This window comes from Scatophagus argus, chromosome 19 (genome assembly GCF_020382885.2).
Source record: "Scatophagus argus isolate fScaArg1 chromosome 19, fScaArg1.pri, whole genome shotgun sequence".
In the NCBI taxonomy this organism is placed as follows: Eukaryota; Metazoa; Chordata; class Actinopteri; family Scatophagidae; genus Scatophagus; species Scatophagus argus.
This window is the reverse complement of record NC_058511.1, coordinates 7,002,132-7,021,572: the sequence shown is the minus strand read 5'-3', so window position 1 is coordinate 7,021,572 and position 19,441 is coordinate 7,002,132. Positions and strand designations below refer to the sequence as shown.

The 19,441-nt window shown below is 40.5% G+C and overlaps 2 protein-coding genes across 2 annotated transcripts; one reads left to right on the top strand and one right to left on the bottom strand.

Annotated features, from left to right (window-relative positions):
* Positions 1–911: 911 nt before the first annotated feature.
* LOC124050389 (apolipoprotein B-100-like) lies at positions 912–15,267 on the top strand. The gene is made up of 26 exons (XM_046372867.1): positions 912–1,125; positions 1,554–1,598; positions 1,823–1,935; positions 2,032–2,177; positions 2,343–2,490; positions 2,853–3,005; positions 3,253–3,377; positions 3,537–3,622; positions 3,735–4,182; positions 4,296–4,410; positions 4,504–4,650; positions 4,826–5,037; positions 5,150–5,369; positions 5,556–5,714; positions 5,802–6,005; positions 6,142–6,309; positions 6,564–6,769; positions 7,003–7,173; positions 7,279–7,409; positions 7,546–7,747; positions 7,897–8,069; positions 8,192–8,367; positions 8,464–8,579; positions 8,737–9,110; positions 9,229–13,928; positions 14,044–15,267. The coding sequence occupies exons 1-26, from the start codon at positions 1,071–1,073 to the stop codon at positions 15,160–15,162; spliced, it is 9,912 nt and encodes a 3,303-aa protein (XP_046228823.1). The 5' UTR covers positions 912–1,070; the 3' UTR covers positions 15,163–15,267.
* A 37-nt stretch (positions 15,268–15,304) lies between these two features.
* Positions 15,305–19,441, bottom strand: LOC124050392 (rho-related GTP-binding protein RhoB-like). Its single transcript, XM_046372879.1, has one exon. It carries the CDS (start codon positions 19,281–19,283, stop codon positions 18,693–18,695), a length of 591 nt encoding a protein of 196 aa, XP_046228835.1. The 5' UTR covers positions 19,284–19,441; the 3' UTR covers positions 15,305–18,692.

The following is a 19,441-nucleotide window of genomic DNA, read 5'->3' as shown; positions in this document are numbered from 1 at the left end:
AACATTATAAATGTGGCCTGTCACACTTGTGCTTATCATTCTAGAATAAAATATGATGTTGTTTGTGCAAAATATTTAAAATATGATAATCACCATGGCCTGAAACAGTTTAAATAACATAGATATGTGTGTGTGTGTGTGTGTCATAAAAGAGCCAGTAGAGCTTTAAGACATCTAGTTATCTATATCTAATATGTGGTGATAACACACTCCAAGTACAGGTAAGAAGAAGCAGCAGGTGACTCTGGTTTTGATTCTGAGTCAGTATGATTCATTTTGTTCAGCAGCATGCGGGCAAAGGTTCACTTACATTTTTGTGAGAGCTTTTCATGTATTTGTGGATGTTTAAAAGTGTACCATAGCATAGTCTTTGTCTTAAGAAACAAACTGCGGAGTATTTACTTCCATTTGAATTGTTTAATTCATGTCTTTTGACATGAAATCATCATCTAACCTCGACCTTGACTTGCCTTGACTTACTTTTCAAACATTTAGAGTGAAAAATAAAATGACACAAAGAACTAAACACACAAAGACTTTAAAAAGTAAAATACATCCCCAAACTTTGCTCATACCACAAAATTAGTTCATTTGCCCTTTAAACAGTACAAACAAGCAATCAAAATTAATGATTCAGGATATATGAGCTGTTATATGATACTGATCTGATTACAAATGTTTTTTTTTAAAAAAAATATGTGATTTATCTTAAAAATAAAGGTTCATAACTTTTTTTCTCCATTAAAAATGACATCAGGGTTAACGTCATGTCTCAGGAAAATAACCTCAAGATGATAAAACAAGAGCTGAAGAGGTAATTTAACATAATCACACCCCCCACCCAGTGCTGACAGACACGTCCTAGTTTGTGAAACCATATACAACCTTTGGCCTGCCACAAGGACTGCTCAGACTTTGAAACCAGGGCAACACATTTGCACGTCCTGGTAATCACATACAGTAAGATTAGCTCTATAAAAGCCAGTGGAACAAAGCACAAGAATTAGTCTTCACGGAAAGAGGAGGACTCTCCTGATTTTAAGGCTTCAAGGAGCTTTACAAAGCCCATCATGGGGGGTACCAAGCTCTGCCTTTTGCTGCTGCTGGGCACATACACACTAGCCCGTAAGTACTGTTTTCTTATGTGGAAGCTAATGCAATCTAAGGCTGTAAAGTTTATTTCTTGTTTACAAAACCTTAGAAATTGTTATTTTATATGCATGCTTGGAACTAAAGTATACACTATTTTTGATAAAGTAAAGTAAGTATATATTTATTATGCTAGTTGGATTAGTGTACACATCAGTTGTTATTCATGACTGACAATGCAGTATTTTTGAGCTAGAAATAAAGATTAAATGCTTACGGTTAATGGATAATGGTGTAAATACTTGCATAAATGCAGAGTGTGTGTGATTTAACAATTTCATTAATTGTTATTGCTTATTATTAGTTATAATTATTTAAATGCTTTCAGTTATGTTTTGGAGCAACTTGTGGCTTTAAAATGTCAAACAAACTACCAAACAAACAACTTCTCTCATTCTTTACAGAGCAAGATGTTGGAAATGCTATGGAACAATCTTCCACTTGCTTTCGTGAGTTGCTTTTTTTAATCTTAACATTGATTTATAAATTACTGTTTTAAGATGTGATTTAATTTGATAAATATGCAAAAATAAGTGTTTTCCAACCGTGAATCCCTGCTGAGTTTTACCTTTCAGTAAAGTATTAAATACTCCATTTTAAGTATCAAAAGGCATTCTGTAAAAAGTGTCAGTCATATATGTGTACATAAGATCTTGTTTCAAATACTTTTTAGTGGCCAAAAGATTCAAGAACTTCAGGCGGTTTGTGTACGACTATGAAGCTGAGACCTTTAACGGCGTGAACGGAGCAACTAACCAAAAGAGTGGCCCTAAAGTCTCCTGCAGAGTATGTTTCATAGCCCCAAATGCTACTGCAAATACAAGAGTTTTGTGACCCTAACTAGTAAACAGTAGCGCTAAAAAATATTTATCTGCTGCACAGGTTGAGGTTGATGTACCCCAGACCTGTAGCTTCATTATCCGCACAACAGATTGCTCTTTGACCGAGATTTCTAGTGTGGATGAATACGGGAACCCAGAGTATTCTCCTGCTGCTGGAGCTCATGCTTTCAAAGCTGCCATGGCCAAGTAAGTCACCTTGTTTGGTTTCCAGCAAAGATTTTGTATTTATCTGTATTCTTGAGTACTTAAACTAAAGGCAGCATGATCAGAAAAGTGGCTGAAGTTCAGGACATAACTGACAAGGATGGGCTAAATGGCAGGTTGTAAATAATGTCATGTCCACATCACCAGGAACCTGTTGAAGGTCGCAGTTGAAGAACAGACTTCTGTCAAACTCTACCCTGAGGATGATGAGCCTGTCAACATCCTGAACATCAAGAGGGGAATTGTCTCTGCCCTCCTTGTGCCAGTAATGGAAGAGGAAAACAACAAAAAAATGGTAGCTCTCCTGACTGTTTTTTTGGTATTATTTTCGTTTCATCAGTATTTAGAGAGGTCACCGATCAATTCAGGCCAGAGTCTAGCAGCAGAGCTTTATTCTATTTGTGATAAACAACTTGCGCAATGAGGAGATAAGCTGCCCCAGTCAGAGGTGATAAATACACTGCTGTAACATCATGTTCTCACAGGTCAAAGTCTTAGATAAGTTTATCTTTCTATAAAGCATCACCTGCTCTCATAACGGGGCGCAATCTTTCAGATCACTTGATAATCAGATTCTGGGAAATTGCTAAAGTACAAAAATCATGTTTACCACTGCATCTCTTGCAACTTTGATGATGATGATGCCATCACTTTCAGCCCACCGTGCATGGAGTTTGCCCCACCGACTTCACCGTCAACACCAGACAGGACATTGCCACTGATGTGACTGTCAACAGGGATCTTTCCAAATGCGACTCATTCTTTGCCCACAGGCAGGACACCAGTCCATTAGCCCTCATCACTGGCATGGTAGGAGATTAAGCAACAACCTTACACTGTCACCATAACAAACTAAAGGCAAGATTTATTAGATTGTATGTTGGATTTGGAAACTCAAAGTCTTAAAAACCCTCTTACTAGAATCATATCATTTCAAGGTATGAATCAACTGATAGATTTCCTTACAGAAAACAGAAAAAACATCAAATATGCTGTTTTTCCTGCAGTTTGCTCTTCCTCATATTCAAACAAAACATTGATGTCTTTCTACCATCAGAACTACCCTCTGTCCAAGATGATTAGCAGCACCCAGACTTGCAATTATAAGTTTGACAACCAGAAGAAGCACATGACCAGTGGAGTATGCGCAGAGAAACACATCTTTCTGCCCCTCTCCCACCAGTAAGTTTTAAAACAACAAAGCATCCACTAAATAATATTTATAACTGATAACTGATTTGTAACATTTCAGAATTTTGCACACTGTGTTCTCCTAAATGGTCCATCTTTCTAAGTGTACCAAGAGTAAGTATTTCTTACTCACATTGTCTTTGCAAATAGGAATGAATATGGGATCTCTACATTGGTGAAGCAGACTGTGACCCTGAGGGAAACTGCTAAGATCAATGACAGAATCTTTGATCGCAGTGAGTACTTCATCTCTTAAGCTTAGCTTGTAAATATTAAAATATGCTCAGTATGTCAAATGTGTCAGACTTCACTGCATTTACTTACTGTTTGTGACAAAATTCTGTGCAGATGAGGACAGCTTCAAGTACTTGTCCATGGATGTTGTTGACGACAAGTCCCCAGTGCAAACCAAGGATGCTGTCATCGCCACACTGAAGCAGCTGAGCACTCTGTCACATGAAGACCGCGAGGAGCGGGCTAGCCTCTTCCACAAGCTGGTGTCTGAGCTGCGTGGCCTGAAGATTGAGGTCCTGGAATCTGCAGTTGCTGAGATGATGGAGTTGTCCACACCTCTGTCCTGGCAAGCTCTGATTCAGTGCGGAACCCCAGAGTGCACCAGTGCCATGCTGAAGGATCTCAGGACCTTTACCGATGGTGCTCTTGAGGTTGATGCTACTGTCTATGCCATGGGACTGCTGGCTAACCCCTCCCGCCTCATGGCAAAAGACATGCTGGCAATGGCTGAGTACAAGCAGAGCAAACCCATCATGTATGCTCTGAGTAACATAGTCCGGAAGTAAGTAAACCTAAAAATCATGTTTATTTAAATCCGATGAACATCTTGCTCAGGAGTGTAATAGGAGGAGTTGGAGTATGTTGTGCATCACTAAATACTAATTTTGTTACCAGACTGTACCAGGCTGAGGGCGTTACCCCAGAGATCACTGCTGTCTCAGAGTTCATGGCTTCTCTCCTGGGTGCAGATTGCTCTGGGGACAAAGATCAGACCTTCCTGATCTTGAGGGTAGGTGACCAGATGTGACATTATAAATGTACATTTTTTTGTGGCAACTTCCAGTTCCACGGTCTTACTTATTGTCCATGCTATTCCATCCAGGTTATTGGTAACATGGGAGATGCAATGGAGGCTGCTAACCCTGCTATAAAGACCACCCTACTAAAGTGCATGAGACAGCCTGCAACCACACTGTCTGTGCAGATGGCAGCCATTCAGGCTTTCAGACGCATGTCAGTGACAGATGAGGTAACAGACCCCAACACCCCCCACCCACCCCTCCCACATACACACACTCACACACACACACACAACCATGCCCACATGAACAGTATCCAAATTTACTAGCTGTATAGAATAGACTTTCCCAAAATACTACAGCTTCCCTCACTCGTTAACAAGTTACTGTTTTTTTTCTATACAGGTTCGCTCTAACCTTCAGAGGGTTAGCCAGTACCCCAAGGGTGCTGTGCAGAAACGCCTGGCAGCTTACCTGATGCTGATGAAAAATCCGCAGGACAGTGACATTGAGATTGTGAAGAAGCTGCTTAGACAGGAGCAGAACACACAGATCAAGTCCTTTGTGACCTCCCACATCTACAATATCATTTCTTCCACTGATTCAGAGACACAGAGGTAAGAATGGAGCACTTTAATGCTTTAAATCACGCTTTATTTCATGGAAATACTGCACTGATTTGACAATCCAGCTACTTCTATGCAGCTTATTGTTTCATTATTACCCCAGGCTACGTGAGAAGATCATGGATGTCCTGCAAGACACTGATATCGCCACACACAATGACTACACCACAAAGTCTCGCAACTACAAGCTGGGCGTAGCACACAACAACATGCAGGCCAGTGTTCAGGGCAACATCATTTTTGATCCCAGTAGCCAGTTGCCAAGGGAGGTCTTGCTGGAAACTACCCTGAAAGCTTTTGGTTTCAACATGGATATTTGGGAGGTATGTAAAATTGATATATTGCACCACTAATTCAAATTATGGTTTTATATTTACAAGAAATTTGCCACAGTATCCCACCTGTCACTGATTTTTAAATAGCATTAGTAAGAGATTTCGTTGGCCCAGATTTAGACTTTGACATACTAATCCAAAACTGTTTTTGCATCGCTTTCATTTTTCCAATAGGTCGGCATGCAAGGAAAGGGCTTTGAGCCAACAATTGATGCCTTGTTTGGAAAGAACGGGTTTTTCCCTGACACTTTGTCCAAAGCTCTGTACTGGACTATGGACAAGATACCAGAACTGAATATGTGGTTTGCTGCACCAGAATCAGAAGGACGGAAGGTATATCTTGTGTTTCATTAATACTGTTAAACACTCATAGTATCATTTCCTCTGACACCAACACAACTAATGCAACTTTTTCCTAAGGTTCCCGAAAATCTTGTGAGAGAAGTCGTTCGCAACTTCAACAAGCTGGTTAAAGATCTGCAGAGTCAGGAGTCCCCAGAAGCCATGGCCTACCTGAGGATCATGGGAGCTGAGCTTGGCTACATCAAGGGCAGCGAACTGAGGTCCATTGCTGACAACGCATTGATGTATGCAGATATTTTCATGAGGATCATTCCTTCCAAGGTATTGTTCAGCACTCCTGTTTAAATTTAATATAATGCTTGTCCCACAAATTACTATTCTTTTTTTCCTGTTTTTTTTTTTTTTTTTTTACCACAACACAAGAGAATTCAAAGTGACTGTTGATTCTTTCTATCAGGTTGTGGCTAACCTGATGTCCAGCACTAAGAATGAGATCTTTGCTCATTACATCTTCATGGACAACAAATTCATCATGCCAACAGCATCTGGCTTGCCTCTGAAATTTGCTTTGTCTGGCATCTTTACCCCTGGTGCAAAGGGAGGTCTTCGCATGGTTCCAAAAATGGTATATATTTCCTCAACCTATCATCAGTACTCTATCAGAAAAAGTCAGTTATAGTTTTATTATTAGGTTGTTGTTCTTTAATAATGATAATAATAATAATAACCAATATAAATAGTGGTAGTATAATAGTTTTTGTAGTTCGACATTGTAACAGTGGCTGTGTGATGATGCCAGTGTCAATTTATATCGTGATTTGTATTTATATTTTTGAATGCAACCAATTGAATTTTATGTGATATGTATTTTGTTCACAGAAGGAACTGCTGTTCATGCCCTCTGTTGGAGTTGAGTTTGTGACACAGATGGGAGTCCATGTCCCTGAATTTGTTGCGTCCATGGTCGAGATGCACACCAACATGTACCATGAGAGTGCAATCAATGCCAAGATCACCATGGAGGACAGCCAGGTCAAGCTTTCCATCCCTGCCCCACAGGGCACCACGAGACTCTTCAGTATCGGGTAACAAATAACACAAAATGCATTCATGTATTATATTTCTCAAAAAACAAAACAAAACAAAACAAAAATATTTTAACAGTAGATGACAGTAGATTTTCGATTGTTTTAGGTTAGTGATACAGTGTTTCAACACATAGTGCCATATTATCGTTATTACTGCGTTGCTCAACAAAGTTATTAAAAGACAGAAACTGATTCTGTGGGGTTTTTTTTCCTTTTTTTCTTTGAAATAGCAATAAAGTGCTGGTTGTGGGTGCTGGTCAGGCTGTAGAGATCCCACACAGACAGGGTGAAGTGAACTGCAGACCTCTCTTCTCTGGAGTCAAATACTGCACCAGAACAATTCTTCCTGACACTGGTGACGAGACTGCTGCTCCCTACTTCCCCCTGAATGGAGAGACTAAGTAGGTTGTTTTTTGAAGAATCTGTGATTAATTTGCCAATTTTGCTATCGCTGATTGCATAGTGCAATATCATCAGTGACTTACTCTTTGTTCTTTTCATCCTAGGTTTTCTGTGGACATCGAGCCTTCTGAAGAGGTCTCTGAGTACTCAGCTACCATTGCCTACAAGCTTCTCAGCGAAGGAAAGGATGGTCGCCAGAAGGTTGATTCTTTGAAGTTGGCCCTAAGAGCTGAGGGTATGAGCATCTTATTTATAAAAAACAAAGTTTTTCCATGTCTCATAACCTCCTTTTTCAGTTTAAAGGGTTGCATACATCGATATTTACAGCATACTAATAATTACATTATATCTTTCTAACTTCGTGGCTCCAGGTGCTCAGCCTGCTGAAGCTACAGCAACCATGAAATACAACAGGAACAGGAATGTCTTCACCACCCAAATTGAGATACCTGACTTTGATGTTGAAACCGGCATTAAGGTTGGCATGACTGACAGCAACACCAAAGGAAAATCCATTTCCTTAGAGATCACCAACAAGAATGTACCCCAGCTCTCTCTGACTGGCCGTGCCAAGTGAGTCAGCACAGCCACAGACTGTGTTTACAAACAATGCCAATAAATAATATCTTACTGAAAGCTACTAAAGCTACTAATTCACACATGTAACAGTCTTTATGCTTTTCTGATATACAAGCACTGACTTATTGTTGTATCAATCACAGGCTTCAGGCAATGACTGATGGCATGCTGCAGGTTCAGCTATTAGTCCCTTCACTCAAGACCGATGCCAGCCTTACTGCTACCATGAACAAAGCTGAAGGACTCACCATGGAGATTAAAAGCGATGTCAAGCTCCCAGAGACCTCCTCCATTCAGGCAGTCACATTCAAATATGGTATGTCTGTTTGTGAAAACAGACTTTAGAATTTTTTTTTCAGACATTTGTACAAATATGGTCTCAAATGTAAAAGTAAAATGCTAAATGCTAAATGCCAAATGCCCGGCTTTGTATATCAGGTGAAGACCAGGCTGAGGTTCAGCTGATGTCCAACATGAATGCCAGTACTAAGATCCTGGTGCCTTACACCGAAGCTCTCCAGGCCTGGCTTAGGCAGTTTGTAGAGGATGCCATGGACCAGCAGGTTGTCAAGACTGACATGAAACTGCGTCATATCTTCAACAAGGCAGCTGAGGTAAAGATAATATAATACTAACAAGTTCAGCAGCTTCTGATATGTTGTTCTTTCAGACTAAAGTATGAGAAATGTGGTGTTTTTTTTCCCCAACAGGCCAGCAATATGTGGATGAACAAGATCACAAAGGATGTTCCCTATGTTGAGACACTGAAGAACAAAATGGCAACTGTTGAAATGCCTTCCATGCCTGAAAATCTATTCATGAACCTGTAAGTAAACACCATATGTAAGAGTAATCATTGTTTTTTGGATGGATGACAAGAAATTTGCAGCTTTACCCAGATAAAGTAAAACAACTTTTATTCACCATTTATGTGTCTGTTTCAGTTTTAACAAATGTTCTCTCTCTTTTCATCCTTTTACCAGTGAGAGCACATTCAGATACCAGTTCAATCAGGACCGTTTCACCATCAGTATTCCTCTGCCTCTTGGTGGCAAGTCATCTCAGGAACTAAGGATACCTCCAGTGGTTGCCTCCCCACGCATATCCATGCCTCAGCTGGGCATGGAGTTTGCCTCAAAGGAGATCCAAATTCCCACTTTTACCATCCCCTCCGAATATGATCTCACCCTTCCTCTGATGGGAATGATGGAAATGTCTGCCAAGGTCAACAGCAATTATTATAAGTGGGAGGCAACAGCATCTGCTGGTAACAATACTGTAGATTCTCCTAGCTATATGGCCATGTTCAGCATCCTGGCTGAGAGTCCAATTGAGCTTCTCTCCTTCTCAACTAAAGGTAATTTAATCTTTTCATTTTCTTTAGTTATAAAAATCACATATTTATCGTTTAACTCAAGAGAAATAACACAAAAGGTGATACTAATTAATATTTTACTGTTCTGTCTCTTTTAAAGGCGCTACAAAAATCACAGACACAGCAGAGAAAACTATGCAATACAGCATTGATGGTTCCATGAAACACATGCTCATGACCACAGGTTTTAATGTGCAGGAAACAATTGCAGTCACGGATAATGTAATGTCAACAGGAAAATATAATGTGTATGCCACTTCTTCTCTGGGTTTGGAGACATCTCTGACTGTCACTACCCAGGTTGTCCTAGACTCAAACATGCTCTCCGGAGATATCAACACAGACGGAAGTGTGTCTGTTGGACCCATGGCTGCTACCACCACCTATCTCCACACATTCTCTGTTGAGCCAGCAAAGAAAGAAGCAAGAATGGAGAGCACACTGAGGGTGAATTCTGAAATCCTGAAGGTCTCAAACAAGATCAAGGCATCATATGCAAATGAGGAGCTTATGATTGAGTCAAACACCAACATGAACAGTGACCCCATCAAGCATACCACCAAAATGAGCCTGAAATACAAGGATGTCAAGATTACCATCCAGTCTGACTCTGTGACCAAGGCTGATGAGCGAATGCTTCGTAGCCAGATAGACTTCTCTGCCTCTGAAGGACAGGCCAGCCTCAGGATAGAGAATCAAGCTGATGACACAGAGAACCGTGCCTATTCTTTGCTCACTGGTTCCATGAACCCCTCTGGCTTGGAAATCAATGCTGATGCCTCCTTGAACATCTTTTCAAGCCTAGCCTCTCACAAGGCAACTTTGGCCCTGAACATGAATGGCCTGACCACTAGCTGTACAACAACTGCTCAGCATAGTCCAGTGACCTTTGAGAATGTTTTCCACGCTGGACTTGATACCTCTGGTGCTACCGTATCTCTCACCACCAAGGGAGCCCTTAAAGAGAACAAAGCTGAGCTCAGTGTTGAGGGAAAGATGGCAACCACAGAAGTGTCTCTCAATGGCATATTTAAGGGCAACTTCTTTGACATCAACACCAGGAACAGAATGAACATGAAATTGAATGAAGATGGCTTGATTCTTTCCAACAGTATCGTGGGATCTTTCAATGAAATGAGGACCGACAACACCAACTCACTGTCCCTTACAATGAGATCTTTTGCAGTCCAATCCAAGACTGAGAATGTCCTTGACGAGCGTAACTCTTACAAGCATGACATCAGCATTAACATGGAACGTTTTACTGCCTCAGTCATTGTGAAGAATGACCTGAAGATCATGGAGGTCAACTTTGTGAATGATGCCCAGTTCAAGGTACAGCCTTACAACATGGAGTTGACTGGAACAATGATGGGAGTCTTCTCAGAGGAAGAGCTCAAGCACACTTATGAAGTCAAGTTTGTTGACATGGTCTTGTCTGCAAAGTACAATACCAATGGCAAACTCCTGGGAACACACATGATGCATACCACTGACATGGAGGTTGCTGGTCTGAACATGAAGCTTAACAATGCAGCCAACATTAACTCCCCATATCTTCGTCTGGACAGCACGGTCAAAACTGTTGCTGCACCCTTCACTCTGAACATTGATGCCATTTTCAACTCAGATGGTGCCGTGTATCTGTATGGACAGCAGAGCGGTGAACTATACAGCAAATTCCTCCTGAAAGCAGAACCCCGGCAATTCACCCATTCATTTGAGTACAGAGCCTCAACCACCCATGAACTGGAAGGCAGACCCACTATCAAGACCAGTATGGGCAACAAGTTCAGCAGCATGCTGAGCCTCCAAGAACAAAGTGTCACACTGAAGATGACATCCAAGGTAAACGAACATACTTTTGATCAGGAAATGAATGCCTATAACAATGCAGACAGAATAGGCATTGAGATGTCGGGTGCTGCCACAGCCCCACTCTTCAGTGAAGCCAATGAAAAATATGCAATCTCTGGATTTGTGAAATATGACAAGAACAGTGATAGCCACTTCATTCAGATCCCATTCATTGAGCACCTGCCTGCAGTTATTGAAAATGTAAAGACCACAGTGATGAGGCTGATGGATCACAGTATTGAGATGTTGAAAGATATCAACACTAAGTATGAGGTCAGTGCCAAGTTTCAGAACAAAGTGTCAGAACTAAAGGAGATCGTTGATAATTTTGATTTCAATCTTTTTGTCCAAGACCTGAGAAAGTTCATTAATTCAATGGAAAACTATGTGACCAACCTGACCGCAAAGTTCCCAACTGACAAAGTCGTGAAAATGCTGAAATCAGTAAAGGAGGCTGTCATGGCTTGGATCAAGAAGCATAACATTGACAGCAAGTTCAGCGTAATTTATGCCAAAGCAGAGGAGATTCTCTCCAGCTATGAGGTTGAGAAGATGATTGGAGCCATTATGGATGAAATTGTTAAAATCATGAAGCAGTATCATGTGAGGGAAAGGATTCAGTCTGCATTTGCTGCTCTCAGGACAACTGACATCCAGCCTTTGCTCAGAAGAGTTATGGTACCCATCCAGGAGTTTGTGAATGAACTGTATTCCTTTGACTTCAAACAGCTAATTGATGACATGAGCGACTATTTTATGAGAATGATCCAGAAAATCAAATCTTTTGACTATGACACATTCACAATGGAATTGAAAGAGAAAATGGCAGACATCAGCAAGGTTCCCTGTTTTGGAAAACTCTATGGAGAGTTCAGAATTATCTCACCTCATTACAACCTCAGGACCACTGCTGATCTGGAGAACACCACAAGTACATCAATCACGCCAGAGTTCAAAATGAACCTCAACTCACAGGCTACATCTACTTTGAGGATCCTTGATTTTACTGTGGATGCCAGTGCTCATTTTGTTGCACCCAAGATGAGTCCCATGTCCATTTCTGAGAACATCAAAGTTGACCAGTCATGTTTTACATTTGACCACAAGGGAACAATGACTCTCTATGGCCTGTCAGCTCAAGCTTCTACTGAAACGACTGCAAATGTAAATACTGAGCTCTATGTTGCAGAGCTTGTTAGTAGTGCACTCTTTGCCACTGAAAATGGAATTTCCTCCACTGTGGAGACTGGCTACAAACACAATCTTAACATGCCACCCCTCGAAATCTTCAGTGAAACATCCCTGAAACAAAAGACCATTTTTAAGGTTGTGGATGGCACAGCAAGTCTCACTATTGACAATCTGGCTAAAGGAAAATATGCTTTCCAGGACCTTTCAGATGAGGCAAACCACAAGAGTGACATGGAGGTGGTGATGGATCTCCACACAGCCAAAGTGACTTTCACTGGAGCAACAGGCAGCAGAGACTTCAAAATGAACCAAAATGTGGTTGCAGATATTTGCATTTTCCGCCACATAATATTTGAAGCCAAGGTTGAGACAGAAACCCCTATCATGAGGGGTAGCATAGCAGAGGTCAAGCTCCAGGCTAAGGCTGAAGACCTGAAAATTGATTTCTCTGCCTCTCACAATGCAGAGCTAGTTGGGAAGGTTGAAGGAACTCTCTCAAGCTCTGTGGTTGCTTCAGTCACACCTAGAGACCTTGTGTTTGACACCAAAAACAAGGGGAATGCCAAGATTGCCTTTCCGTTCAGTTTGTCTGGAAAGATGGATCTCCAGAATGACATCTTCTTTTCCCTGAAGTCTGAAGCTCAGCAAGCTAGCTGGACAGGTCTGGCTAGATTCAACCAATACAAATACTCCCATTACTTTACAATAGATAATGGTGACAGCGAAATTAACATATTTTCCCAAATTAATGGAGAAGCAAATCTGGAGGTACTGAAAGAGCGCATCACCATTCCTGAAATAACTTTGCCATTTGTTGGTATCAAGACGCAAAGTATAGAAGACTACTCATTGTGGGAAGACGCTGGCCTGAGCTATCTCCTGACCACAACTCAGCAGACATTTGACATGAGCTCCAAAGTGAAGTACATGAAGAACCCTGAGATGATGACCATTGACATTAACATGGATCCACTAATCAGTGTCATTAATACCAATTTCAAGACTCTGCACAAGAAAGTGCTCATTGGCAAGGATAAGGCTGCTGCCATGCTGGCTTCATCTTATGACAAAGCAAAGGCAGAGTATGAAAAATATAGCATTGACCTGCCCAAAACCATCACAGTTCCTGCCTACCACGTTCCAGTGATGAATATTGAGGTGTCCACATTCACCATTCCCCTGCCTGACTTCAGTCTCATCACAGTGCCTGCTCTGCACATTCCATCTGCCCTCAGAAAGCTCACTCTTCCAAAAATCACTCTGCCCAAAATTACAAACATCAAGATCCCCGTAATGGGTGATCTGACCTATGAGTTCTCCATGAAATCAGCAATGATCACACTCAAAACTGATGCCAGCATCCTCAATCAGGAGAGCTTCATTGTCAAACTTGATGCTTCTTCATCCTCTGAATTTGAGTTTCTGACTGGAAGGATTCAGGGTAACACCAACTTGAACACGGCTGATGGATTTAAAATGGTTTCTGCCCTGTCTGTAAAACACTCAACACTGCTAGAGGGAAACCATGACAGCACCATCATCCTAAGTTATGAAAATGTGGATACCTCCATCACCAATTCAGCAAAAATCAATCTGCCTGACATGACTATGGAAATCTACCAGAGGATTACTGGAAATCCAGAGGAAGGCCTTGTTGTCTCTATGTCCACTCCATCTGCAGGACTCCTCGCACTTCAGATGCAGACCAAGCGCCCAGCACAAGTGAAAGCAAGACTCTATGGTCGCTACCCGGTAAGATAACTTTTCTTATTTATCTGCTTATTTGCCTACTTTGAATGTGGTTTCGTGTAAATGGTGTATTTAAGTTTTAGTAAAAATTTTGTTTAATGTTTATATTTTCCCACAGTCTGAGCCAACAACAGACATTGATATCTTGGGTGTGAAGATGTCTGTGGTGAACTCTGAGCAGCTGAATCTTCAGACAACCTGGAATATGGAGATGCCATATGAGATGATGCTGCAAATGAAGGATCATGTGCCCACTGTCATGGAAATGGTGTCTGATCCTGCTGTCAGGACATATAACACCATCTACAGACATGCTAGAAGACTTGAGGGTACTTTTGAATGGGCTAGAGAGGAGGGTAAAGTGATGTTCAGGAGAGCTTTTAACAACCTTGCAGCAGTAAATCCTTCCAATATTATGACCACTGTAACAGATAAAACTGTTCTGATCCTCAAAGAGTACCAAAAGAAAGTTGAAATAGTTTTTAACGCCATTGTTGAATTCCTGAGGGAGACTAAGTTCCAGATCCCTGGGTATGAACAAAGGCTGTCTGGGCTGGAGGTCTACCAGAAATTTAATGCTTTTGTTGCAGAAGTATCTGAGGAGGCTGTTGAAAAGATTCCAGAATACTTTGCCTCCGTGTTTTCAACAGTCCTTGATTATTTCAAAGCCATTGAATTCACCCTTCCTGGCTCTAACCATGTTGTCAGTGGTAGAGAAATTCTTGATGACTTGTCTGTAGCTTTAAGGAAAATTCAGGACCAGATGATTGTCACAGTGAGGAAACTGGGGAATATCCAGATGGAAGATATCCGTAACAAATTCTCTGCATTCATGCAGTTTACCATCGACCAAAGTGAGAAGTTTCTCCAAATCCTAAAATCTCAGAATGCAGAGCGGTTCTACACCTTTGTGACTGATATATACCATGATGCTATCAACTCCCATGTCCTGGCTGATGTTGTCAAACAGGTTGAAGAGGTCCACAGAATTGTTATGGAATATCTAAAAGCTGTAAGAGCTAAACTTAACAACATGTTGGCTGATGTGTCTAGTGTACAGCTTCAGTATGACATCCAGTCCTGGATTGACTCAGCCGTGAAACGTCTTAATGCTTTCCACAACAATGTCATTAAGGTACTAAAAGAGAAAAGCAAAAATGTCAAACCATTTGTGAGAGTAGGTGACAAGCAGATGGACATTGACATTCCTTTGCCATTTGTTGCCAAATTCAACTAACTGGACATGGCTAATAGTGTTTGTATTGACTGTGTCTGTTGTGTAACCACTTAAGACAACAGTAAAACTATTCTACCAAAAAATAAAAAGCTGGATGCTAACAAGCATTGTCTGTATGCGTGATGCTTGTCTCTTGTTATTGTCTCTGTTTTTCAAATTGTTCATCCTTTTTTATCTCACAGCAGACTCCCGTTTGTTTTGATCCTACTGTGCTCACTTTGTGTCTTGTATTATTTAAACAAAACAATATGTGACCTTCAATAAAGACCATTTGTATTGCATACATCTTTGTGCATTTCTTGTTCTTTAACATAAATACTTTGCAGGCTTACAATAACAAGATTGTAAACAAAGCTGATAGATTTTTACACAATAGTCAGATTTTCTTCAAATTAATTATGCTGCAAAGGTGGTATTGTGGTGTATAAATTGGTGTGTTCCTGAACTTAAACCTTGGTTTAAGTCAGTTTTGCCTCCCTCAAACTCACAAAAACATAACTGCTCATTAAAAAATTGCATACTGACTCGTCACAATTTGGTTTAATTTTAAAATAAAATAAAACTGCTGCCGTAGGCCCATGAGTCATTTGTATCCTAATTTAGCTGGACACAAATAGCTTTCACATAAGCTCTTTTATCATAAAACAATGAGGATAAGTATATAGTCACTTTGACAGTTAACAATAGTACAAAGCTTCACAAAATGTATTCACCCTTTTGAATACATGAATACATATTTCCAATAATAGCTATTGCATATGCGTAATCATAAACAGCAGTGGAAGGTGTATTCATATCCCTGATTTATAGTAATATATAAACATAATCCACTACCAGAACTTCTAAATAGTGTAATAACATTACTAAAGTATTACTGGCTAAATGTAAAGTAAAAGAACTCTTAAAAAGTACTAACAAGCTGTTAGATAAGTTTAGTGTAATAAAAAGTACAATATTATGTATAAAATATAAAATGGAAAGTAAAAGTATAAGTAAACGTGCCTTAAAACTATAGCTAAATAAATGTACTTTCCATCACTTATCATCAGACTCAAATTGTAGAGGAAAAACAAATACAACAGATGATGTAACTTACAAAATATAGCAACAATGTTCATATAATTGTCATTAAATACATGTTTGCTATCAAACTGAAACTAATGATAACTGCAATACCACATTGGGTGTTTGTCTCTAATGTGAGAAAATGAGGCAAAAGGATGGAAAAGTAGAGGTGGTGACACACATTGATTCTTTTATTGACTTTCCCAAACAGTGCCACTTGTTCCCTTACATTCTGAATTGTTTTTCCTCACAAAATTTCCATTGTTCCCAATCTACCATTCAAGCCTAGAAATTATGTCAGTACATTAACATGATCAGAATTTGATAAAATCTTACAAACAAATATGTTTGCCACATTTTAAGCATTTTTCTTCTCCATTATGTTATTTGTTTCCTATAAATAAAGAAAAAGAAGAAAACTGCACTGTCTGAACGGTGAGTAATAACCTAACAACACTGGAAATAAGAGGCACATGAGGGGGGCCCGGTGTGGGAAAATTAACTAGTCCAGCACAATGCATTCCTGTCCAGTAAGTCAGCAAAAAGCCCAGCAACAGAAGGCAGGGAGGAATGTGACTTTTACACCATTGTAACTCTGGTTGGGTTTATAAAAGACACTCTTTAAACTCTGATTAATCTTTACTATGGTTACTTACTTAAACACAGAAAAATTACATGTTTAAAGTAAAACAGAGCTTTTTCGTCTCCAGGAAACAATAACTTGCACCATGAATCCACTGGGGTTTTACCCAGGAGCCCCAGTGTAGCAATAGTCTCTGTAACTGATGTTCATAGCTGTCATTTGAACGAGCTCTGTCACCATTGTGTAAGAGGACAGTAACAAAAACACTTCTGTGGAGACAGATCAAACATGAGCTGAATTTATTACACAAGTATGAAAAATAAGCTCAAATACATTGCTTTTCTGCTGCCAATTTCAAAATCCCAACAGTATTTTTGACCAAATAAATACGATGTACATTCTCAGTCATAATGGAAGACATTAAGTGTATTCTTTTTGTGTATCTCAACAGTTCAGTTTGACTGCTGTAAATGTGACTTTTGCAGCTGTAGAAAAAAAAATCTGTACTTTCCATTAAGTTTTCTGCAGTGTTTTAGTCAAAATGATACCCGTTAAGTTTGTGAAATAATTCTTAGATTGTGATTTCAATAATTCCTTTGAAATTTTTAATGGCCATCAGATGACTTAATCTGTGTGTGATGTGTTTTACTGGCTCACGGGAGCTCTGACAAACCCCCGCTCTTCTTTTCAAGACACTTTCCAAAAACGAAACAAAAAAAAAATGTGTCGCTGAGCAAAGAACTCACATGCTTAACCATCTCACATGCTCAATTTTCTCTTTGAAATATCATTCACATGACTGTAAATGAAGCAGAACCTTAATAAAGACAAGTGAGGTATGCCAGCCTCAGAGAGAGCTCGACCTGGACCTCAAGAGTTCAGATACTGTGTGTTCAGGTGAGCTGTGAAGAGGCATTGCCCCTCCTTTGCTGGTTGCACTTTTAACAGGTTACAATGCATCTGTGTAATTTTTTCCCAAAAATTATTGTTTGACAATCTACAATCAAAACACATCTTTCTCATGAATATCCTCCCAATAGAATTCACTGTAGTCAAAAGCAAGCATAACACTTAGAACAAAATGTTTCTGGTATCTCTATACGTAACCATCACAAAACATCTGCCTGAAAACTTAAAATTTACTCCAGACAATGTCGTTAGCCCTTTTCAAGACTTGCCAATGTGTAGTGTCATACTACTTAGCCTCTTGTATAAAAACTATCAGGCATTTAATACATGGATGTGCTTCCAGCTGACAAACCTGAAACTGGTTCCATTAATGAAAACTTAAGCTGGATCTTTATTCAAAAATACCATAAAATGTGAAAAGAAATTACACTTAACACCATAGGCATCCCTGCACTGACTCATAGCTCACTCACTATTCAAACTTCATGTGCATAACCGTATTGTTCAGGTGATGTGCGATTTCAGGTGATGCGTCATTTTACAAGACCAGAAACCAAAAGAAAAAAAAGTGGACATAAATAACCAGTGCAATTTTGTACTGCTTTGCTTAACCTTAGCAGTGAGGCAGTGACCTTTGCAAACACTTTGAAACCCCAAAAAAGTGAGCAACCGAAATCTTGGCTCGAAAGCAGGCCTTTGGAAGAGTCATGTTCACATCAGAGGAGGATAACTTGGGCTGCTTGTCCTTTTTACCCCTCCAGCTGTCTGGGATCATGTGACCCATAACGACCATGCTGTAACCAATGCATTTCACACACAAAAACACACACCGATATCAGATGATTACCGAGTGTGCTCAAAACAACTTGTTTCCAGTCACGGTACAGCCAAACCGTCGTCATGGCCCGTACATGTTAAGACACAGATCCCAGGGGTGGAAACATACTGCCTGCGTTCTCCATACAGCGTCGACTCACATCAAAACACAGCATCTGTGACAGCTTCCTAATGGCGTGTTGTTTTTTTGTAAGGCTGCCCGTGTTGCAGTTTCGAAGACCTCCCAGATCCCCTCCTTGGTTTTGGCAGAACACTCCAAATAGTCATATGCGCCAATGCGCATGGCCATGGCCCGACCTTCCTCAGTTTTCACTGGCTCTAGCTTCAGCCTGGACAATTCGTTCTTTACGTTCTCGTCGTTGCGAAGATCTTTCTTGTTGGCCACTAATATAATGGGTACATCTGGACAAAAGTGTTTGACTTCAGGGACCCACTTTTCAGGGATGTTTTCCAACGAGTCCGGGCTGTCCACCGAGAAGCACATAAGAATGACATTAGTGTCCGGATAGGAGAGGGGGCGAAGCCGGTCGTAGTCCTCCTGCCCAGCTGTGTCCCACAAAGCCAGCTGGACTTGCTTGTTGTCCACTTCTATGTCCGCCACATATGTCTCAAACACAGTCGGGACATAGACCTCAGGAAACTCGTCTTTGCTGAAGAGAATCAGTAGACACGTCTTCCCACACGCGCCGTCTCCCACCACGACAAGTTTCTTGCGTATGTATGCCATTGCTGCCTTTTCACCCAGGTCTCGCCGAAATGTAGCATTCAAAACTCAGATGAAATCACGCGCACTGCTTTTATACACTTAAGAGTGTGGACAGGCGCGTCCGGTGTGTCACTCCCGTTTCCCAACTCCAGATCATTTATGAGCACCCACTGCGATCT

Coding starts and splice junctions, on each gene's coding strand:
- LOC124050392 (XM_046372879.1), bottom strand. CDS start 19,283: ATGGCATACATACGCAAGAAACTTGTCGTGGTGGGAGACGGCGCGTGT.
- LOC124050389 (XM_046372867.1), top strand. CDS start 1,071: ATGGGGGGTACCAAGCTCTGCCTTTTGCTGCTGCTGGGCACATACACA. Junction 1,599..1,822: donor ACAATCTTCCACTTGCTTTC/GTGAGTTGCTTT, acceptor AATACTTTTTAG/TGGCCAAAAGATTCAAGAAC. Junction 3,378..3,536: donor TTTCTGCCCCTCTCCCACCA/GTAAGTTTTAAA, acceptor CTTTGCAAATAG/GAATGAATATGGGATCTCTA.